The sequence below is a fragment of the Staurois parvus genome, unplaced genomic scaffold (genome assembly GCF_062004578.1).
Source record: "Staurois parvus isolate SC_StPar_1 unplaced genomic scaffold, SC_StPar_1.0 ptg000649l, whole genome shotgun sequence".
NCBI classification, from domain to species: Eukaryota; Metazoa; Chordata; class Amphibia; order Anura; family Ranidae; genus Staurois; species Staurois parvus.
The window spans coordinates 930,279-954,784 of record NW_028318445.1 but is presented as its reverse complement, the minus strand read 5'-3'; the positions used below and the strand labels follow the sequence as shown (position 1 = coordinate 954,784).

Sequence of the window (24,506 nt, the reverse complement as noted above, 5' to 3'; positions counted from 1 at the left end):
GAGAACTGAACAAGCTGTGCTCTCATGCCTAGTGTGGTCAGTTTTTAATAAGAAAGCAGTGGGACAGGTAGGGACATCATGGATTTCACACAAATGAAGCAATTCAGAGGGAACAGGAGACTTTTTCATACAAGTACATGGTACAACAGGCAGGTATCAGGAATAGGAAATGTTGGGTTTGCATATTCTTTAAAGGAAAATGAAACTTCCGATAGAGTACATTATTGGGGGAATAGGGTGCAATTCCTGGATACTATGGCTTACTGCCCTGTATGCACCCCCCGCTATGTATCAATGAGAACAGGGGCGGACTGACAACTCACGGGGGCCCCCGGGCAATAGGGGATCATGGGGCCCCTGTGTCCTTGCCCAAACTTAAAAAAGCCTATGAAAAAGGTACCAGGGGCATCTCATGGGGCCCCCTACTGACCCCGGGCCCTCGGACAGTGCCCGAGTTTCCAAATGGTCAGTCCGCTCCTGAAACCTTCCGGAGGTCAATCCTGGAATGCATGTAAAGGGAATACATTTGGGATACAATGAGGACGGTAATCTGTGTATGACACGGGGATGGATTAGCAGATATGATTGCGGAGATATAACCTCTGCCTGGATACAGAAAATCCCAAACATCTGCCTAACTCTCGCTGATATACCTAGGACTTCCACGCCGCTATAGAACGCGCACTGATCCCCCCCCTCCCGTCCCACCGCCCCCCTTACCTGCTGATCATCATTGCCCCTTTACAGAAGACAGACACAGACGGCATCCTTCTAGAGGCAGGGATGTAGTGAGGGACATAGGCACGGTGGCCAAGTGGGGACGTATCGAGGGAACAGGCTTCGGAGGAGGGAGGGAGGGGGGAATGGCATCATGTGACGGTTCAGAAAATGATCTGCCTTGTCATGGAGATAGGGAACTGTCACTCACAAGTCTTAAATGGGTCATCGGAGACCTGGGGCAAATGCCAGATCCTGGAGGGGGTAGTTCCTTACTTGTCTTACATTGTAACACTCACATGTGTAGAGATATTAAAAAAAAAAAATTCCTAGAGAACACATATAGATAATCGGGGGGGTTGCTATAGTCCTCAAAGACCTGGGCACCAAGACTGAAATGTTAAAACCAGGGGCGGACTAACAACACATGGGGCCCCCGGGCAATAGGGGATCATGGGGCCCCTGTGTCCTCACCCACACTCAAACCACACCCAAAAAAGCCTATGAAAGGTACCAGGGGCATCTCATGGGGCCCCCTACCGACCCCGGGCCCTCGGGTAGTGCACGAGTTCCCAAATGGTCAGTCCGCCCCTGGTTAAAATCCAAATGGGCTTTCAATCTAAATGAGCTAAATACACGCTAGGTGCTTGAAAAGAAAATATGTACAAAGTCGGTTTACTTTAAAAATGCCACGGCCTGCATAGAAAAGCCTGTCCTCTTCCAGCAGATGTAGAGGACAACCCTGGGGGAAAGCAGTGGTCTCTCTGCAGAGATCAGGCACTGTCCTTGCTGTGTCAGAGTTCTCTCCAATCAGCAGGGAACATAAGTTTCACTCAATGCAGAGCTAGAAGTCTGACTCGGTAAGGGGCATGTGGGACCTCTTCAGAGAGACCACTGCTTCCACACAGAGAGCAAGGGTCCTTCTCTGCAGGAGACAGGTAGGGAGCTATCTACAAAAATAGCACATATGGCAAGCACTGAATTTGCTTCCTTCTCCAAACATCTGACACCCATACTTTAGACCAGTGTTTCTCAACTTTTTTTTTAGTCAAGGCACCCTTTAAAATTATGGACAGTCCCGAGGCTCCCTTTAAAATTATGGACAGTCCCGAGGTACCCTTTAAAATTATGGACAGTCCCGAGGCACCCTCTAAAATTATGGACAGTCCCGAGGCACCCTTTAAAATTATGGACAGTCCCGAGGCACCCTTTAAAATGATGGACAGTCCCGAGGCACCCGTTAAAATTATGGACAGTCCCGAGGCACCCTTTAAAATTATGGACAGTCCCGAGGCACCCTTTAAAATTATGGACAGTCTCGATGCACCCTTTAAAATGATGGACAGTCCCGAGGCACACTTTAAAATGATGGACAGTCCCGAGGCACCCTTTAAAATGATGGACAGTCCCGAGGCTCCCTTTAAAATGATGGACAGTCCTGAGACACCCTTTAAAATTATGGACAGTCCCGAGGCACCCCATTCTAAAATGTAAATAACTATTCCAATAGTTTTCTATATCGCAGCGACATCCACACACGTAGGATACCCAACATTAGAGGTGATTTATTCTTCCAAAGCAAATACACTTTTGCACTGGTGCTGACTAGTATTCCATTGTTTCTCTTCTCCCTCAGCTTTTCTTCATCACTGAGCTAATGTGACCCCAGCACTGATGGAGAGGGGCGGGGGAGGGTCAAACTAGGATGCTGTGCAGGCAAATGACATCCTCCTTATCAACTGACAATGCCATTGGTTGTCAGGATGCTGGCGGCTAGAAGGTGGTAATGGTGCAGAATGAAAACCTGTGGTTTTGTATAACTAAAAGACAGTCTTGTTCCACCAGCTGGCTTGTATACAAGTTTTGGGCAATTTGTAGACATTTTGCCAAGGCACCCCTGAGCAAACCTCAAGGCACCCCAGGGTGCCTGGGCACCCTGTTTAAGAAAGGATGCTTTAGATAAGTGCAATTCAAATAAGTAATGCAGAGTTCAGGGATCAGGTCAGTAGTATGTAACGTAGAGTGCAGGGGTCAGCAGTACGTAACACAGAGTTTATGGGCTAGTAGTAAGTAATGCAGAGGTCAGGGATCATTAGTAGTAAGTAATGAAGAGTTCAGGGGACAGTAGTATGTAATTCAGAGGTCAGGGGTCATTAGTAAGTAAAGCAGAGTTCAGAGGTCATTAGTACATATCATAGAGTTCAGGGGTCAGTAATATGTAATGCAGAGGTCAGGGGGGCAGTAATAGGTTTTGAGAATTCAGGGGTAAGGAGTACATATTGTAGAGTTTAGGGGTTCATAATACGTAACGCAGAGTTCAGATGTCAATAGTAGATAACAGATAGCTCCAGGGTTAGTAGTATGTAACACAGAGTGCAGGGGTCAGTAGTTAGTAGGTAAGGCAGAGTTCAGAGGTCAATAAAACTTAACACAGAGTTGGGAGACCAGTTGTAAGTATTGCAGAGTTCAGGGGTCATTAGTAAGTTCACAGGTTGTTTTGTGTAACACAGAGGGCAGAGGTCAAGAGTGAGTAATGCAGAGTAGTGCAAGGGTCAGTAAAATGTAAAGCAGAATTCAGAGGTTAGTAGTATATAATGTAGAGGTCAGGGGTCAGTAGTAAGTAAGACAGAGTTCAGGGTTGAGTATTAAGTAATGCAGAGTTCATGGGTTAGTAGTAAGTAATGCAGAAGTCAGGGATCATTAAGTAATACAGTATTCAGGGGTCAATAGTATGTAACTCAGAGGTCAAGGGTCAATAGTAAGTAAAGCAGAGTAAAGAGGTCAGTAGTATTTAATGTAGAGTGCAGGGTTCAGTAGTAAGTAAAGCAGTGTTCAGAGGTTAGTAGTGTGTAATACCAAGTTCATGGGTTAGTACTAAGTAATGCAGAGGTCAGGGATCAGTAATAAGTAATGCAGAGTTCAGGGGTCAGTAGTATGTAACTCAGAGGTCAGGGGTCAGTAGTAAATAAAGCAGAGTTCAGAGGTCAGTAGTACATATCATAGAGTTTAGGGTTCAGTGGTATGTAATGCAGAAGTCAGGGGTCAGTAATGGGTAATGGAGAGTTCATGGGTAAGGAGTATGTATTGTAGAGTTCAGGGGTCTGTACTGTAGTATGTAAAGCAGAGTTCAGAGGTCTTTAGTATGTAATGCAGAGTTCATGAGTCAGCAGGGGTGGACTGACAACTCATGGGGCCCATGGGCAATAGGGGATCATGGGGCCCCTGTGTCCTTGCCCAAACTCAAAAAAGCCTATGAAAAAGGTACCAGGGGCATCTCATGGGGCCCCCTACTAACCCCGGGCCCTTGGGCAGTGCCCAAGTTTCCAAATGGTCAGTCCGCCCCTGGGAGTCAGTAGTATAAAAAGCAGAGTTCAGGGATCAGTAGTATGTAACTCAGAGGTTAAAGGTCAGTAGTAAGTAAAGCAGAGTTCAGAGGTCAGTAGTATGTATTGTAGAGTGCAGGGGTCAGTAGTAAGTAATGCAGACTTCAGGGTTGAGTAGGAAGTAACACAGAGTTCATGGATTAGTAGTAAGTATGACAGAGGTCCGGGATCAGTAGTAAATAATGCAAAGTTCAGGGGTCAGTAGTATGCAACTTAGAGGTCAAGGGTCAGTAGTAAGTAAAGCAGAGGTCAGTAGTATGTAACACAGAGTTCATGAGTTAGTAGTAAGAATTGTGGAGGTCAAGAATCAATAGTAAGTAATGCTGAGTTCAGGGGTCAGTAGAATGTAACTCAGAGGTCAGCAGTAAGTAATGCAGAGTTCGGAAGTAAGTAGTATGTAACACAGAGTTCATAGGTTAGTAGTAAGTAATGTGGTGGTCAGGGATTGGTAGTACTTAATGCAGAATTCAGAGGTAAGTAGTATGTAATTTAGAAGTCAGGGGTCAGTAGTATACAAAGCAGAATTCAGGGGTCAGTAGTATATAAAGCAGAGTTCAGGGGTCGGTAGTATACAAAGCAGAGTTGAGGAGTCGGTAGTATACAAAGCAGAAATCAGGGGTCAGTACTATACAAAGCCTAATTCAGGGGTCAGTAGTAGATATTGCAGAGCTCCAGGGTTAGTAGTATGGTCAGTAGAACCTAATACATAGTTCAGGGACCAGTAGTATGTAAAGCAGAGTTCCGGGATCAGTAGTACGTAATGCAGAGTTCCGGGATCAGTAGTATGTAATACAGAGTTCCGGGATCAGTAGTATGTAATGCAGAGTTCTGGGACCAGCAGTATGTAAAGCAGAGTTCCGGGATAAGTAGTATGTAATGCAGAGTTCCGGGATCAGTAGTATGTAATGCAGAGTTCCGGGATCAGTAGTATGTAATGCAGAGTTCCGGGATCAATAGTATGTAATGCAGAGTTCCGGGATCAGTAGTACGTAAAGCAGAGTTCCGGGATCAGTAGTATGTAACGCAGAGTTCCGGAATCAGTAGTATGTAATGCAGGGTTCCGGGATCAGTAGTATGTAACGCAGAATTCCGGGATCAGTAGTATGTAATGCAGAGTTCCGGGATCAGTAGTATGTAAAGCAGAGTTCCGGGATCAGTAGTATGTAATGCAGAGTTCCGGGATCAGTAGTATGTAATGCAGAGTTCCGGGATCAGTAGTATGTAATGCAGGGTTCCGGGATCAGTAGTATGTAATGCAGAATTCCGGGATCAGTAGTATGTAATGCAGAGTTCCGGGATCAGTAGTATGTAAAGCAGAGTTCCGGGATCAGTAGTATGTAATGCAGAGTTCCGGGATCAGTAGTATGTAATGCAGAGTTCCGGGATCAGTAGTACGTAATGCAGAGTTCCGGGATCAATAGTATGTAATGCAGAGTTCCGGGATCAGTAGTACGTAAAGCAGAGTTCCGGGATCAGTAGTATGTAACGCAGAGTTCCGGAATCAGTAGTACGTAATGCAGGGTTCCGGGATCAGTAGTATGTAACGCAGAATTCCGGGATCAGTAGTATGTAATGCAGAGTTCCGGGATCAGTAGTATGTAAAGCAGAGTTCCGGGATCAGTAGTATGTAATGCAGAGTTCCGGGATCAGTAGTATGTAATGCAGAGTTCCGGGATCAGTAGTATGTAAAGCAGAGTTCCGGGATCAGTAGTACGTAATGCAGAGTTCCGGGATCAGTAGTATGTAATGCAGAGTTCCGGGATCAGTAGTATGTAAAGCAGAGTTCCGGGATCAGTAGTATGTAAAGCAGAGTTCCGGGATCAGTATTACGTAATGCAGAGTTCCGGGATCAGTAGTACGTAATGCAGAGTTCCGGGATCAGTAGTATGTAATGCAGAGTTCCGGGATCAGTAGTATGTAAAGCAGAGTTCCGGGATCAGTAGTATGTAAAGCAGAGTTCCGGGATCAGTAGTACGTAATGCAGAGTTCCGGGATCAGTAGTACGTAATGCAGAGTTCCAAGGTTTTAGTATGAATGAATGAATGAAGGCCAATAATAAGTAATGCAGAGTTTGCAAAGTATCACGATCCACTAATTGGTGGGATTCGGGCAACTTGATTACTCCACCAAAGATGGGTAAACAGCCCCTGCCTTCAAGTGGTACCCAGGGCACATACCATACTTGTCATACCCTGAATATGCCACTGGACAGGCTTTCTACTCATGCTGTGGCTGCTTTAGAAGAAAACACAAACTGTGACACATTAAATGCCTTTTGTGTTGATGCATCTGGGATATATTTAGCTGATTTAAAGCAGGGGTTCAATCAGGTTTTAAAAAAAGAGTTCAAAGTATAAAAAAAAAAGAGTAGAAGAGACTCTGGATGTTTCTGAAAAACTTTTTACCTCCCTGCTAACAATTTTTTAAATAATTGCACACTGCCATGCTCAATGTACGATCCTGACATTGGTAACAGCTGAGGGCAGTATGGGTGTAACACATTTGTAGGAGGTACAGTGATCAACTATTGGCTGAAGACTGTAGACTGCAGACCCAAAAGAAGACCTGAAGGTGGTGGTGGTGGGAACAGAGTGACACAGGGGAGTGCGGACCTCCAGTTGGTGGAGGAGGGCGCTCTGGGAGGTCAAGCTACAATGCATGCTTGTAGATTGTGGTTAGAGTGCTGGAGACACAGTGTAGATATAGTTATGTTTTTTTTATGTCGTTGCTGCCTTTCTTCTCTTTGGTCTCTTTCCATTTCCAGTGCCCAGGCTGTTTGCGTATGGCAGTCCGAGACCAGAGAAGCAGAATGCCCAGGAGGACAGCCCATCGCTCCTTGCAACACCAATCCTTCTTGTGTTACACATCACTAATAATAACTAAGAGGTGTATTCATAAAAAAAAATTGCATAGCTGTTCCATCTATCTAAACTGCACGAACGGGGAAATGGGAATGTGAATGGGGGAAAAAAATCTAATGTTCTCAGGCTATTTTCTCTACAATTTGACTGAAAGAGGAAAATACTTCATTACGGCCACCAGATGGTGCCACTAGATGAAGAAAATAGATGAAACTAGATGAAGAAAATACTTTATTACGGCCACTAGATGAGAAAATAGATGGAAATAGATGAAGAAAATACTTTATTACGGCCACTAGATGGTGCCACTAGATGAAGAAAATACTTCATTAGGGCCACTAGATGGTGCCACTAGATGAAGAAAATAAATGAAACTAGATGAAGAAAATACTTTATTAAGGCCACTAGATGGTGCCACTAGATGAAACTAGATGAAGAAAATACTTCTCTACGGCCACTAGATGGTGCCACTAGATAAAGAAAATAGATGAAACTAGAAGAAAATACTTCATTACAGCCACTAGATAAAGAAAATAGATGAAACTAGATGAAGAAAATACTTCATTACGGCCACTAGATGAAGAAAATACTTCATTAGGGCCACTAGATGGTGCCACTACATGAAGAAAATAGATGAAACTAGATGAAGAAAATACTTCATTAGGGCCACTAGATGGTGCCACTTCATGAAGAAAACAGATGAAGAAAATACTTCATTACAGCCACTAGATGGTGCCACTAGATGAAGAAAATACTTCATTACAGCCACTAGATGGTGCCACTAAATGAAGAAAATAGATGAAAGGGATGAAGAAAATACTTCATTACGGCCACTAGATGGTGCCACTAAATGAAGAAAATAGATGAAACCTGATGAAGAAAATACTTCATTAAGGCCACTAGATGAAGAAAATAGATGAAACTAGATGAAGAAAATACTTCATTACGGCCACTAGATGGTGCCACTTGATGAAGAAAATAGATAAAACTGGATACAGAAAATACTTCATTACGGCCACTAGATGGGAGACCAGATATAGTGAATGCAGGGTCCGGAGTTTAGAAACACTTTAACTATGATAGACATATCATAGTTAGAATGTTAATAAACCCCGGGCCCTGCATTCACTGTATCTGGTCTCCCACAGTACACACAACATGGAAGTGCAATTGTTTTACTAAATACAAACTGCTAAATACCTTTTCCCATCAGCAGATAGAGTTGTCTTGTGAATTCTATCAGTGTCCAGCACAGCATTGGTTGAAGCTTGTAGGAGGAGTTTTCTTTTGGCTCTAGGAGGATGCAGAACCCCTGACTTCTGACTGGACAGTGCTGATTGACCCTGTGCTGATCACATGCACTTTCCCAAGAAAAAAAAAAAAACCTCTCTAGCAATACACACCAAACTGAGCATGTGTAGAGTGACACCACACAATACAGCTTATCAGGAGATAAGAGGGGGACACTGGAAGAAGGGGAGGATCAGAGAAGTCAGGATATCCATTTTTACATAATGCAGAGGATTAACCCCTTAGGTTCCACAGTGAGTATAACAAACATGCTTTACTGCCTTTTTCATGAACTTTTTGTTATACGGTGACAATGCCCCATCCCTGTATCTCCATGGTGCTACTAAGTTGTCACTCTGTCACACAGGCTTCTTCCAGGGACTATAAGGGGTTGTTTCAACACACATTGCCCAGGTATGTTACACTTTTGTCACTATTAGGAAACCTGCCTTGAGAAATGCCATACAGGCATTGCCGGAGTACATGTAGGCAGGAAGTGGCTGCGGGAGATTAGCAGTGCTGAGATGCAACAAAGGATAAAAAAAGTGAAGACAAGCAAAAAAGAGGGAATAATAGAAGGATAATAGAAATACTGGGTTTGGTCACAAGATGGTGCTAAGTATCACTGGAAATTCCTTATCACCATCTAGTGGCCAAATACAGTATATGCAGGTTTAAATCAATGAAAAACATTCAAACAGCACAGGAAATAGCTCAATAACATTCTTTTTTGTCCCATTCTCACAGAATCAATGTACATGCACTTTTTCTGGGCAAACAGGTTATAATTGCACCCTCAAGTGTAATTTTCAGTATTTATTCAGGCGTAATTATGTCCTCTATTATACAATAATGTGAACCTTGGAGCAGAACGAAGATCCTTTGTCTCCCCTGAGCTCTCACTACTTGCACTTTCTCACCCAACAGTGAATGGCCATTTAGTAGCTCACGCAGTACTGTGGCAGGCGTTCGACCATGTCACATGTTCGTCCATACCCGTTTTTGTTTTTTTTTAACAAAGCATTAGGAAGCAGGGATAGGAAAGAACAGGATGTTTACTATGCTTCTTCTATCTTCTATGGACAAAGTACAGCCGCACTTTAGTTGACCCGGCTGTGTGTGTTAAGGAGCTTACAGTCTAATGTCCTCACCGTAACCACACATGGCCGGCCTGGCACATCTGATGGCCCCTCTGTTGCCTATGACCAGCTATAGACTTAGTCCTTGCAGTACTGGTGTAAGATCCTCCGATCATACCGAGATTTACACTAAGAAATGAGGTTAGCACTACTGCCTTACAGCACTGGGGTTCCCGGTCCAAATCCTGGATGGCATGTTTACCTGCATGGAGTTTGCATGTTGTGTTTGACACGTGTGACTTAGGGCTTACCGGTCATCTATGTTATAGCAATACAGTTAACTAAGAAAAAAAGTTTGGAAAAATGAAAGCGCCATAAAATCAATAAAGAAAAAAACAAAAAAAAACCATAAATCCTTAACCTGATACATGCACATAAAAACATAAGTACGTGCGTCAGGGACACCTACCTTTGAAAATGATGATTGCGCTAGGCGTATTATGTATCGCCACACATGCCAGAGTGACAACAATAATTTGAAGGCCATTATTTGCGGTTAACCCTAACATGATGACCTGGAAAGGCTTTTAAGTCATCACCTATGATGAATTTTGGTTGCCGTAGTTTGTAACTGTTTCACAAGCAGGGGTGGACTGACAACTCATGGGGCCCCCGGGCAATAGGGGATCATGGGGCCCCTGTGTCCTTGCCCAAACTCAAAAAGCCTATAAAAAATGTACCAGGGGCATCTCATGGGGACCCCTACTAACCCGAGCCCTCGGGCAGAGCCCGAGTTTCCAAATGGTCAGTCCATTGGAATACAACATGACAAATTAACATTAGGAAAATACAAGTTTTAGCAATGACTATATTACATATATAGCAGTCAGATGAATAAAAATCTCTATTTAAGGAAGTATGACATATAGATCAATAATAAATTAAATAATACAACCACTATTTTATTCTCCAGTGTCTCTGCTTTCAGAAAAATATTTTATTGGGATTTTTTTTCTAATTCTTTATCTTCGTTTTAAAAAAAATGTACAATAAACGTACAATAAATGTACAATAAACATTCAATAAATGTACAATAAACATTCAATAAATGTACAATAAACGTACAATAAATGTACAATAAACATTCAATAAATGTACAATAAACGTTCAATAAATGTACAATAGTCACCACAGCATACAGGCTAGATTAGAAGCAGTCATCCACAAGAGGTATCAGCCAACAAAATGTATATGGATCCCAATCTGTACATTCAAGGGAAATGTAAGAAATAGGCCATTGAGGAGCCTTAATTCCTGTATACACGTTTAGAATATCGGACAAATGATCGTCTGTTTTTTTTCTGCATTCTCGTCTCATATCAAAAGTGAAGAGGTTACTAAAGTTACGAAGATTCTTGTTCGATGGAAAAAAAATTTGGAAGAGTGTAATGTATTTGTCTGGTATTTTCAGATGACTACTGTTCTGGTTAGCCACTTTACAACTGCGCTATAGCCAAAAGACGGCAACAACGTGGTTGTCCAGTTCTGGCCGATATCGGGCAACTGTATTTACTTTGTGATATGCTGTGTCATCGGACACAGTTGATCACATGATGAGATAAAAGGCCAATCACAGTGGCCTTTTACCAAATGATCAGCCATGTCCAATGACACAGAAGATCACAAAGTAAATACAGTTGCCGGTTATCTGCAGCATTTTCCTCATGCTGTCACAGCGGGAGAAAGTACGGCCGATAACTGGCAAATGTCACAGAGGACATCTGCACTGATAATCAGGGCACTGGTGATCAGTACACTGATCATCAGTGCCGCCCAGCAGTGCCACCCACCAGTGCCCCCCGCCAGTGCCCATCAGTGCTGCCCAGCAGTGCCACCCATCAGTACCCAGCAGTGCCACCCACCAGTGCCCATCAGTGCCCAGTGCTGCCCAGAAGTGCCCCCCACCAGTCCCCATCAGTGCCACCCAGCAGTGCTGCCCAGCAGTGCCACCCATCAGTACCCAGCAGTGCCACCCACCAGTGCCCAGTGCTGCCCAGCAGTGCCACCCACCAGTGCCCAGCAGTGCCACGCATCAGTGCTGCCCAGCAGTGCCTACCAGTGCCATCCACCAGTGCCCATCAGTGCCATGCATCATTGCTGCCCAGCAGTGCTGCCCATCAGTGCCACCCATCAGTGCCACCCATCACCCAAAAGAACGACAGACTGCTAGTGGACAGGGGAGGTGGAGAGAGTAGTAAGATGGGACAAAAGGAAGGAAGGAAGATGGAGGGGGCAGGAGTGGACTGACAACTCATGGGGCCCCTGGGCAATAGGGGATCATGGGGCCCCTGTGTCCTTGCCCAAACTCAAAAAAGCCTATGAAAAGGGTACCAGGGGCATCTCATGGGGCCCCCTACTGACCCCGGGCCCTCGGGCAGTGCCCGAGTTTCTGAATGGTCAGTCCACCCCTGGGGGGGGGGGTATGTGCGACCGATTGACAGTCCACCCCGGGGGGGGGTATGTGCGACCGATTGAATCAGTCTCCAATAACTTACAGGGACGGTATTCAGCCGTGAACCCGCCATGTAAAAAAATGAGGCTTGGGATCCCATTATTGCCCCCATACACCAGGGGGGTCAGGTAAACTCGGTCCAGTAGGACCAAGTGGTGTGGAAGCGTTCCTCCCTGCCATTTGCTGATGCCACAACTCCCTCCATCTGTTTAGTTTCATTAATCTTGGAAATCCATAGGCTGATGGGGGGGGGGGGGGGGACACACCGTCTGCTTCCAGATAAGTAGAATACACGCTTTCGCAACATTCAACAGATGAATAAGAACATATGTAACCTTTCAACGACAGCAGAATCAAGCAAAGTAGACATGCCTTTGTGTACTCAGGCATCTGAACAGCTGTTAATTTAAACCCTTTCACTGCCAAGTCCCGGATATCTCATTAAAGAGTACCTGTCACCGAAACAAAACAAAAAAACACTTTTTTTGCCCCCTATGTGAGGAAAAAAAAAGTGAAGTTAAAAAAAAAGAAAATTTTAAATTGTAAACAATTAAAGTTGCACCCAGGCATATAACCCCCCCCCCCACAAAAAAATTATTTGGAGGCCCCAACAGCCCTTACATATACACACAAATGTAAACGCACACGTCGGATGCTGCTATACATCTAAAGTCAATTGCAATACAGGTAATGTAAAGCCACGTATGCTGAGTGAGGGCAATATTTCTGGCACCAGACCTCCTCCGTTACCCCAAACTGATGACCTATAGGAGGCCAATAAAGTGTCACTTATAGAAAATAGAGTGTGCTGAAGTTTGTTGTCATTTCACAGGAACATGCAAATATAAAGTAGAACTATAGGCAATTTTTTTTTCATTTTAGATAGAGTAAGGGAGGGTTATAACCTTGTTTTTTTTTCGCCATCTGTATCCCATTGGGGAGATTTCCCTTAATTTCCTGTCCCATAGCAGGAAGTGAGAGGAAATCCCTGCAAATTAAGGGAATTCCTTGGGGCCCCCCAGGTCACCAGAACTAGTGTCCCCATGGGAAGATTTCCCCTCTATTACTTTTCTGGAGACAACTCAAAATTTGGGATTTTCTTTTACTTTCACTTTCAATGATGATGGTAAACAGGACACATAGAGAGGGGGAATCTCCCTAACGGGGGCACAGACAGCAATAACAACTGATAGGTGTTCTAGTCCCTCTTGTTATGATCCGCCAGGTGGTGCAGCAGGCTGCCAACTGACAGACCTAACCAGAGCGTGGGGTCTAAGCCCGGGCTGTGCTTTCACCAGGGCCCCTGATGGTGGGGATGGACTTGAAACAGTCCCGGGCCAGGTCACAACCTCTGAGCAGGCCCACCAGTGGCTGAGGAGGCCTCTGGGGACGTATGCAGGTACCGGGAGAGCCAGATGTGAAGCGGATGGCGGCCCCAGCAGGGTGGTAAAGGATCGTGGTCCTGTGGGGGTAAGCGGGGTACAGAATCGGCGGGCAAAGAGTAGTCGGGTCACACGCAGGATCAGCAGGGTAAGTCAGTCCGTAGAATGGTCAGGGCAATCCGGGTCAATCACAGGAGCAGGCAGAGTAGTCAGGGCAATCCGGGTCAATCACAGGAGCAGGCAGCGTAGTCAGGGCAATCCGGGTCAATCACAGGGGCAGGCAGCGTAATCAGGGTCAATCAGGGTCACTAGACGGGTGCAGGAACTCAGAATCACAGATAGACCTTGCGGCAATCTGTGACAGTGCAGGACATCTTTAAATAGTGCGCCCTGCACTGTCATTGGCCGGCTGTCATTGGACGCCTGAGGCGCGCCCGCGGCTCCTACTGCGCATGCGCGGCGTCCTGTCAGCTGCGGCTCGCCGGGACCTAGTGCCTGTGTCCCGGCGTGATCTGCCGCCAGTGCGCATGTGCGGGGGAAGGCGCCGCGATCCCGGATTCCGGAGCCGCGATCCCTGACATTGCCCCCCCCCAATGGGCACCCTCCAGGAGCCCCACTGATCTCTCCACCGCGGGTGACTACGAAAAAACTCCCAGATGAGCCTGGGTGCGTGAATGTCCTGGGCGGGTTCCCATGAGTTCTCCTCAGGGCCATAACCCTTCCATTTTATCAGGAACTGTGTCTGGCCCCCCCTCTTTCGGCAACTGAGGATAGTCTCCACTTCATATTCCTCCTGGTCACCTATGGTGACTGCCTCGGTAGGTCTGTATTCACGGTCCGGGAAGGGATCCGGTCTGGATGGCTTCAGAAGAGACACATGGAACACAGGATGTATCTTGAAGGTTCGCGGAAGCTCGAGTTCGTAGGCCACCTCGTTGACTACTCGTTTTACCGGAAATGGGCCAATGTACTTGGGCCCCAGCTTCCTTGAAGGACACAGCATCTTCAAGTTGGTCATTGCCAGCCAAACCTGATCCCCTGGTTGAAGCAGTAACTCTCCTCTTCTTTTCCTGTCGAACGCCCTTTTACTGTCCTCTTGGGCTTTAGCGATGGCTTCCTGAATCGTTTTGTTATTGACAGAAAAGAAGTTCAAGATGTCTTGAGACGCCGGTACCGGATTTTCAGGCATCAGATCAGGGAGGAATGTGGGATGATACCCGTAATTGGAAAAGAACGGGGATTGACCCGTAGCTGAGTGATTCGAGTTGTTGTACGAGAATTCTGCGGAAGGCAACCACGTCAGCCAGTCATCCTGAAGGTAGGATGTGTAGCATCGTAAGTACTGTTCCAGCGTTTGGTTGGTCCTCTCGGTTTGGCCGTTGGTCTGAGGATGGTAGGCGGATGAAAGCTACAGCTTGATTCCCAGCGCTTTACACAAGGTGTTCCAGAACCTGGAGGTGAATTGGACTCCCCGATCTGACACTATATCTTCGGGAACCCCATGAAGCCTCACTACTTCCTTAATGAAGATCCGTGCCGTTTCTGGTGCCGATGGGGTCTTCTCCAGGGGTACGAAATGTGCCATCTTTGAGAAGCAGTCGACGATCACCATTATTGCTGTGTAGCCTTGGGATGGTGGGAGTTCGACCACAAAATCCATGGCTATCATTTGCCAGGCCCGCTTGGGTATAGGTAATGGACGTAACAATCCCCATGCCCTGCTCCTGGAGGGCTTGTTCCTTTGACAGGTGGGACAGGTCTGGATGTAACACTCGCAATCCTTGATCATATCCGGCCACCAGAACGAGCGCCGTAGTAGTTCCAGAGTTTTCGTAAACCCGAAGTGACCCGCCATTGGATGGTTGTAGCAGTGCCCTAGGACCAAGGTTCGCACTTCTTCTGGGACCATGATCCGGTCTTCCTTCCACAACAGCCCACCGTGGTTCTAGAGGGGTGACCCAGACGGAACTGGTAGTCCTACAGAAGCATCGAGAAGTCTGGAGCGAAGCTCCGTTTGTAGAGTGAGGAATCTTCCGGAAGGTAAGATGGTGTCAGGTACCACTGCGTCGTCGGGGTCCTCAAACATGCGGGACAGAGCGTCTGGTTTTGTATTCTTAGTACCGGGTCGGTACGTTATATGGAATATAAATCGAGAAAAGAAAAGAGCCCATCTCGCCTGGTGAGGTCTCAGTCATTTTGCCGTTCTTAAATATTCAAGGTTTTTGTGATCTGTGAATATTAGGATTGGGTGTGTGGCTCCTTCCAGTAAGTACCTCCATTCTTCTAGAGCGGATTTAATGGCCAGGAGCTCCCGATCTCCAATGTCATAGTTACGTTCCGCCGGTGTCAACTTCCTGGAGAAGAACGCCACAGGGTGCAGTAGTTCCTTGGTACCATTCCTTTGGGACAGAACCGCTCCTACCGCGTTTTCGGAGGCGTCCACTTCCAAAACATATGGGAGAGAAGAATCCGGATGGCAGAGAATGGGAGCAGAGGTGAACAATTTCTTGAGCTTTTCGAATGCCGTCTGAGCTTCGGGAGTCCACTTAAAGCGGACCCCTTGTTTCGTCAGTTGCGTGATCGGGGAGACCAGACCGGAGAAGTTCCTAACAAACTTTCTATAAAAGTTAGAAAAGCCGATGAAACGCTGTACCCCTTTTTGTCGGCGGGTATTGGCCAATCTAAGATCGCCGTGACTTTCTGGGGATCCATCGTGACCCCCGCGGAAGAGAGAACCAGTCCCAAGAACGTGATTTTGCGCTGTTCGAAACAGCACTTTTCTGCCTTAGCGTATAGCCCGTGTTGACACAACCATTCTAATACCCGTAACACGTGACCTCGATGAACCTCCAGTGAGGGGGAAAAAATTAGGATGTCATCCAAATAAACCACCACGAAAACATCGAGGAAATCACGAAAAACATCGTTGATAAAGTGCTGGAAGGTTGCCGGTGCGTTACAGAGCCCGAACGGCATCACCAAATACTCATAGTGACCGAATCTCGTACGGAAAGCCGTCTTCCACTCATCCCCCTCCCTGATACGAACAAGGTTATAGCCCCCCGAAGGTCTAATTTAGTAAATATCATTGCTGATCTCAATCTCTGGAGGAGCTCGGGGACTAGGGGTAAGGGATAACGATTCTTTACCGTTATTTTGTTCAGATCATGGTAGTCTATGCAGGGCCGTAATGATTTGTCCTTCTTCTCTACGAAGAACAACCCTGCCCCGGCTGGGGATGTGGATGGACGAATAAATCCCTTCCGAAGGTTTTCATCAATATATTCCCTCAGTACTCCCGATTCCGTTTCAGACAAAGGAAAGATACGGCCGAACGAGATTTCAGATCCGGGTAGGAGGTCTATGGGGCAATCGTATGAACGTTGCGGAGGAAGAATGTCAGCTCCTTGCTTACTGAAAACGTCTAAGAAGTCATGGTAGGCCGGAGGAATAACCTGGGATAGATTGGTGTCGCCATCCAAGCACAGGAGGAACCGGGGAACCACGGATCCTGTGACGTGGCAGTGACTCAAACAGTAAGGTGACCGAAATAGAATTGTTCCCTTTTCCCAGTCAATCTGGGGGTTATGGGCCCGCAGCCAAGGGAGCCCCAGAATGACTGGAAAAAGGGGAGATGCGATGGCATCCAAACGGAGGAACTCCTGGTGATGGTCTGCCATTGTGGTGAAAATGGGTGGTGTCTCCTGGTCCACCACCCCTGATTTTATACTGGACCCATCTGCCAAGAAGATGTTGAACCCCCTTTCTTTGGTCTGGAGAGGGATTTTTTGCCGGGGGGCAAAAGTCAGATCGATAAAACAACTACAGGCTCCTGAGTCAACGATTGCGGTCACCGACAATGTTCCTCCGGGGAGCTGTAAAGACACAGGTATGGCCAGGTAACTTGACTGATCATCCCTTCCTGCAGGTAAAGTAAAAGAAAAGGAAGTGGACTTACTCATCTTTGCAGGACAGGAGCGCACCTGGTGACCAGCTTCCCCGCAGTACAGACATAGGTTCTGTGATCGTCTCCTCTGACGTTCCTCGACTGATAAGTGGGAACGGGCCAGTCCTAGTTGCATGGGTTCCGGGTTGTCCCCTGATTCCGTACTTCGCGGATGGTTCCCTGGGGCTGGAGCTGTGTCTCTCGGTGGAATCCATGCCACCCTTTGACCCTGGCTGCTCCTTTCCAGCCGACGTTCCCTTAGTCTACGGTCAATTTGAATGGCCAACTCAATCAGTTTTTCCAGGGAGTCAGGTAGGCCTACTCGTGCTAGTTCATCTTTGAGAGACTCAGACAGCCCGATGCGGAACTGGTGACATAAGGCCGCATCGTTCCATCTGGTGTCTCCCATGCAACGCCTAAAATCGGACGTGTATTCTTCGGCTGTCCGGCGGCCTTGCCGTAGAGAGTATAGGGTAGCCTCTGCGGAAGCAGCCCGCTGAGGGTCGTCATACAAAACAGCCATGGCCTGAAAGAACTCAGCCACGGAGTCAAGATGGGGGTCGTGCTTCTCCATCAGACGGTGAGCCCAATCCTGGGGCTCATCCTGAAGGAGAGAGACTATAAACCCCACCTTGACGGTCTCGGTGGTGAACGTGCGGGGCTGCAAGTCGAAATACAGGGTGCAAGCGTTCCGGAAGGCTCGGAAGCGGCTCCGGTCACCACGGAATCGTTCCGGCAGGGGAACGCGGGGTTCAGGAGCTAGGGGTGCGGCAACCGCTCCGGATGCCGGGGTTGCGGGAGGTTCCGCAGATGGAGGACTCTGAGCAGGGGGAGTCAGGGGGGCTAACGACTCCATGCGGTCTTCCAGTCGGGCGCAGCGACTGTGGAAATTCTGGAAAGCCTGGGTCAAAGTTGCCAAGTGCTGGCAAATATCCTCTAGGGACGCCGGTCAACTTCCTGACTCTGTCATGGCCGCAAGGTACTGTTATGATCCGCCAGGTGGTGCCTCAGGCTGCCAACTAACAGACCTACCCAGAGCGTGGGGTCTAAGCCCGGGCTGTGCTTTCACCAGGGCCCCTGATGGTGGGGATGGACTTGAAACAGTCCCAGGCCAGGTCACGACCTCTGAGCAGGCCCACCAGTGGCTGAGGAGGCCTCCGGGGACGTATGCAGGTACCGGGAGAGCCAGATGTGAAGCGGATGGCGGCCCCAGCAGGGTGGTAACGGATCGTGGTCCCGTGGGGGTAAGCGGGGTACAGAATCGGCGGGCAAAGAGTAGTCGGGTCACACGCAGGATCAGCAGGGTAAGTCAGTCCGTAGAATGGTCAGGGCAATCCGGGTCAATCACAGGAGCAGGCAGAGTAGTCAGGGCAATCTGGGTCAATCACAGGAGCAGGCAGCGTAGTCAGGGCAACCCGGGTCAATCACAGGGGCAGGCAGCGTAGTCAGGGTCAATCAGGGTCACTAGACGGGTGCAGGAGCTCAGAATCACAGATAGACCTTGCGGCAATCTGTGACAATGCAGGGCATCTTTAAATAGTGCGCCCTGCACTGTCATTGGCCGGCTGAGGCGCGCCCGCGGCTCCTACTGCGCATGCGCAGCGTCCTGTCAGCTGCGGCTCGCCGGGACCTAGTGCCTGTGTCCCGGCGTGATCTACCGCCAGTGCGCATGTGCGGGGGAAGGCGCCGCGATCCCGGAGCCGCGATCCCTGACACCTCTCCACTCCATCCAGAACTAAAGAAAAATTTTGGCTTTAGTTTTACTTTAAGGATTGACATGTTGGGTATCTATTTACTCGGCACAATCTCCTCTTTTATAATTCAGGGCTTGTCAACCAGGGTTCTGTGAAATCCTAGGGTTCCTCCAGAGGTTGTTAAGGGTTCCTTGAGCAATGAGACATTTCTGCCCGTCAGGTAAAGCAGAACTCCAGGCAAAAACTTCTTTACATGCGCTTGTTGCTGATTTCCTTTATTGAATATGTCATCTACTGTATTTTATTTATTTCAGGTACTTATATAGCGCCGTCAATGTACTCCGCGCTTTACATATATATTGTACATTCACATCAGTCCCTAACCCTCAAGGGGGGTACAATCTAAGGTCCCTAACTCGCATTCATACATACACACAGGGGCGGACTGACAACTCATGGGGCCCCCGGGCAATAGGGGATCATGGGGATCAAAAAAAGCCTATGAAAAAGGTACCAGGGGCATCTCATGGGGCCCCCTACTGACCCCGGGCCCTCGGCCAGTGCCTGAGTTTCCAAATGGTCAGTCCACCCCTGCATACACATACTAGAGACAATTTAGACAGGAGCCAATTCACCTACCAGCATGTCTTTGGAGTGTGAGAGGAAGCTGGAGTACTTGGAGGAAACCTACACAGGCACAGGGAGAACATGCAAACTCCAGGCAACTGGTGCCATGGTTGGGATTTGAACCAATGACCCCTAGTACTGCCTGACGGAAGTGCTAACCATTTAGCCACTGTGCTGCCCTGCACTGTATATTCTGGTTCAATAAATAGCATGTTAATTTTCAAATCAACCTGGTAATTCTCTTTATTTCCCTGTTTGTAAGACCAGTGGTTGTTATGCCTCCTATTCCCCCAGCCACTGGTCTTGGCACATCCCTTCTGTAGTTCTTTCTCCAGGAAGCAGTGATGTTCAGTAATTCAGCCCCACTTGCAGTGGTGGGCGGACTGGGACTCTCAGACACATTCAACATGTACAGACCTAGTGTACCCACCCACATTCACTCCAATTCCCTGTAGTTGATGGGAACTGTAGTTTCCTTTTACTGAAGAGAGAGAGAGGAGAGGAAATGATGTAATCCCATCTGTTACACCTCCTCCTTGGCAGAGCAGATGTTTTTTTCTTTTGAATTACAGAGATGAGGTCATGAAAATACAATTACACTTTTCTCCTAAATGGAAAGGATTTACATAATTTTATTAACTGTTTTGTGTTTCGTTGGGGGAATGTACTAATGGTGTTCTTCTTTAAGTTCCAACTGATTCCATTGATATTTTTTAATTATCTGTAAGGGGGTAATTCTTCCCATTGACCTCAAGTGTAAGGAGCATTCTTCCCACCGACCATCACACTAATGTATCATGAGTTGTAGATAGAGTAGTTTTTTAGCAGAGGTTCCCAGAGAGTGGAAAGTTATTTCAAGGGTTCCTCTGTATTGAAAAGGTGGAGAGAGACTGCTCTGGGGTCTCTGCATTCAGAAGTTCACACAAATAGAGATTTTTTTTGGTGGTATTTAATCGCCACTGTGGTGTTTATTTTTTGCACTATAAACAAAACAATTTGAAAAAAAAAGGTTTTCTTTGTTTCTATTATAAACTTTTGCAAACAGGTAATTTTTCTCCTTCACTGATGTGCGTTGATGAGGCTGCACTGATAGGCAGTACCGATAGGCAACACTGATGGGCACTAATGAGGTGGCATGGATAGGCAGCACTGATGAGGTGGCACTGGTGGGTATTGATGAGGAGGCACTGATGATGCTGCACTGATATGTAGCACTGATGGGCACTGATAGGCGGCACTGATGGGTGGCACTAACTGACAGCATTGACTGGCGGTACTGATGGGCACAACTTCTGGGCGCCACTGCTGGGTAGCACTGATGGGTGGCACTGCTGGGCACTGATGATTAGGACACTGGTAATCACTGACAGCACCGGGCGCGCCTTGCTGGGGTTGTGCGTTCTGGGAGGACATCATATGACACCCTCCCAAAACTGGACAACTGCGCCGTAGCCATCTTTTGGCTATAGTGTGGTTCAGGGGCGGACTGACAACTCATGGGGCCCCCGGGCAAAAGGGGATCATGGGGCCCCTGTGTCCTTGCCCAAACTCAAAAAAGCCTATGAAAAAGGTACCAGGGGCATCTCATGGGGCCCCCTACTGACCCCGGACCCTCGGGCAGTGCCCGAGTTTTCAAATAGTCAGTCCGCCCCTGGCGTGGTTGTAAAGTGATTAAGAACAGTGATGATCAAAGCCATTTATTATCACGTAGTTGTTTGGCTCCTTTTTAAATCATAATGGTAACAGAAATCACCCAAATGGCCCGGATCAAAAGTTTCCATCCCCTGGAATGTTCGGCCTTGGTACAGACACACAAGGTGACACACACGGGTTACAATGGCAATGTATGGTTAATTTCCCACATCTGTGGCTTTTTAAATTTCAGCTACTGTCTGTGTATAAATGGTAAGTAAGTTTGTTAGATCTCATGTGGATGCACTGAGCAGGTTAGATACTGAGCCATGGGGAGCAGAAAAAGAACTGTCAAAAGACCTGCGTAACAAGGTAATGAAACTTTATATTGCACAGGTGGCAACCTATCACGGTACCACGCTCGAATTCACTGAGCTCCTGAGAGCGACCCATTCTTTCACCAATGTTTGTAGAAGCAGTCTGCATGCCTAGGGGCTTGATTTTATACACCTGTGTCCATGGAGGCGTTTGGAACCCCTGAATCACATGATTTGGAGGGCTGGCCCAATACTCTTGGCAATATAGTGTAGCCTCCTGACACATAACAGCACCCTGCCTCAATACTCCTCACAAAAGTCCTCAAAAAAAGTGACCATTTTAAATAAATTGATACTGAGCCTGTAATGGCAATCTAAAATTGGATTTCACCAAGACCAGGGGCGGACTGACCATTCGAGAACTCGGGCACTGCCCAAGGGCCCGGGGTCAGTAGGGGGCCCCATGAAATGCCCCGGTACCTTTTTTATAGGCTTTTTTTGAGTGTGGGCAAGGACACAGGGGCCCCATGATCCCCTATTGCCCGGGGGCCCCATGAGTTGTCAGTCCGCCCCTGACAAAGACTGTACAATTAAATGGTAATCATGGCAAAGGGTGGCTTGGCTGTACCAGGGGTCCCTCTTGCTGCGGCCATGTAGAATTTCCGCTGGTGTCTGCTCATTGTGGCCGATTGTCCTTTGTTTCTGTGTTTCTGCTGCTGGAATAAATCTCCTGTCTGCCCCCATGTAAACCCACCGACTGCACAGATCCGCTGTAAGCCGTCTCTTCCCGGCACAAATAAAAGCAGGACGCACTAATCTTTTCTTGAAAAGTGATTATCTTTGCGCACAATGACCGGGCGAGCCCTTCCAGGGGGTCAGCTGCAGGTTATATCACAGCCGCTCAGTGCCAGCATCAGGATACAGCTCCTCCTGCTGGGTAAAGAGGACCTGTCATCCACTCGCAGTTGAATTATCATTGCAATATTTTCCTTCAGTCATGTTCAACATTTTGCTGTCACAAATTTGATTTTTACGGATCTGTAAATTTGACCTCTAGTGGTCAGGAAGTTGGATTAATATCTGTTCACTAACCCCTTTATGATTGCCTAACGTATACACTGCTCAAAAAAATTAAAGGAACACTTTGAAAACACATCAGATCTCAATGGGGAGGAATCTCCTGCTGGATATCTATACTGATCTGGACTGGGGAATGTGTTAGGAATGTAAGGATGCCTCATTGTTTGATGGAAATGAAAATGATTGACCTACAGAGGATTGAATTCAAAGACACCCCGAAAATCAAAATGAACAAATGATGCAGCAGGTGAGTCCATTTTGCTGAAATGTCATTGCAGCAACTCAGAATGGTCCTCTGTAGTTTGTATGGCCCCCACGTGCTTGTATGCATGCCTGACAACGTTGGGGGAGGCTCCTGATGAGACGACGGATGGTGTCCTGGGGGATTTCCTCCCAGATCTGGACCAGGGCATCACTGAGCTCCTGGACAGTCTGAGGTGCAACCTGGCGGCGTCGGGTGGACCGGAACATGATCTCCCAGAGGTATTCTATCGGATTTAGGTCAGGCGAGTGTGGGGGCCATTCAATGGTATCAATTCCTTCATCCTCCAGGAACTGCCTGCATACTCTCACCACATGAGGCCGGGCATTGTCGTGCACCATGAGGAACCCAGGAACCACTGCACCAGAGTAGGGGCTGGCAATGGGTCCAAGGATTTTATTCTGATACCTAATGGCAGTCAGGGTGCCATTGTCTAGCCTGTAGAGGTTTGTGTGTCCCTCCATGGATATGCCTCCCCAGACCATCACTGACCCACCACCAAAATGGTCATGCTGAACCATGTTACAGGCAGCAGAATGTTCTCCATGGCTTCTCCAGACCCTTTCACGTCTGTCACATGTGCTCAGGGTGAACCTGCTCTCATCTGTGAAAAGCACAGGGTGCCAGTGGTGGACCTGCCAATTCTGGTGTTCAATGACAAATGCCAATCAAGCTCTCTGGTGCCGGGTAGTGAGCACAGGGCCCACTAGAGGACGTCGTGCCCTCAGGCCACCCTATGAAGTCTGTTTCTTATTGTTTGGTCAGAGACATTCACACCAGTGGCCTACTAGAGGTCATTTTGTAGGGCTCTGACAGTGCTCCTCTTGTTCCTCCTTGCAGGAATCGGTCCTGCTGATGGATTAAGGACCTTCTACGGCCCTGTCCAGCTTTCCTAGAGTAACTGCTTGTCTCCTGGAATCTCCTCCATGCTCTTGAGACTGTGCTGGGAGACACAGCAAACCTTCTGGCAATGGCACGTATTGATGTGCCATCCTGGAGGTATTGGACTGCCTTTGAAACCTTTGTAGGGTCCAGGTATCTCCTCATGCTTCCAGAAGTGACACTGACCCTAGCCAAATGCAAAACTAGTGAAAAATAGTCATAAAAGATGAGTAGGGAAAAAAATGTCAGTGGCCTCCACCTATAAAACCATTCCTGTTTTGGGGGTTGTCTCATTGTTGCCAGGGAGCTGGATTAGGATCAAATTATCTATTCACTAACCCCTTTATGATTGCCTAACACATATATGTGGTGGCAAAAGGGTGGGCTGTAACGCCACCACGCCGCACGTATGCGTTGCTGGCGGTAGATGTTTAAGTGATGAGAGAGCGCTCACTGTGTGCTCCCAGGACAAAGATCGAGATGTCAAAAACAGCTCCCAGTCCAGACTAATGTTCGGTAGCCAGCAGGAATGACTTCTGATCACGTGACCACTGTGGCAGTCCCCCCAGGCTTTCAGACCTGTTTAGGCCCCCTTCACATAAAGCGATTGCAAGTCGTAGGTAGAATCGCTGCAATTCTGCCCGTGTTACCAAATTGCAGCAGAACGCGATGCGCATTTGGAACCATTATTCTTATTAGCATCCCAAACACGGTGTGATCCCGTCACGATTGTCAGCATCGGGATACAGCACCTCCTCCTGGATGAAGAGGACCTGCCATCTGCTTGCGTTGAGTTATCATTGCAACATTTTCCTTAAAAGTCATTTTTGTCATTTTAACTC

General features: G+C 47.4%; 1 protein-coding gene across 4 annotated transcripts in view; it reads right to left on the bottom strand.

The window, feature by feature from the left end:
- The window catches only part of LOC149448898 (syntaxin-binding protein 4-like), a 103,874-nt gene that overhangs the window by 67,835 nt on the left and 11,533 nt on the right, over window positions 1–24,506 (bottom strand). For 2 of the 4 annotated variants that reach the window (XM_089694100.1, XM_089694102.1), the window contains exon 1: window positions 721–843. The exons of the other annotated variants lie outside the window; for them this stretch is intronic. In XM_089694100.1, coding sequence (XP_089550226.1) covers window positions 721–767 — 47 coding nt within the window. In that variant the 5' untranslated portion in view covers window positions 768–843. Of the gene's footprint in view, window positions 1–720; window positions 844–24,506 lie in introns of those variants that run through there. 4 annotated transcript variants of the gene reach the window in all.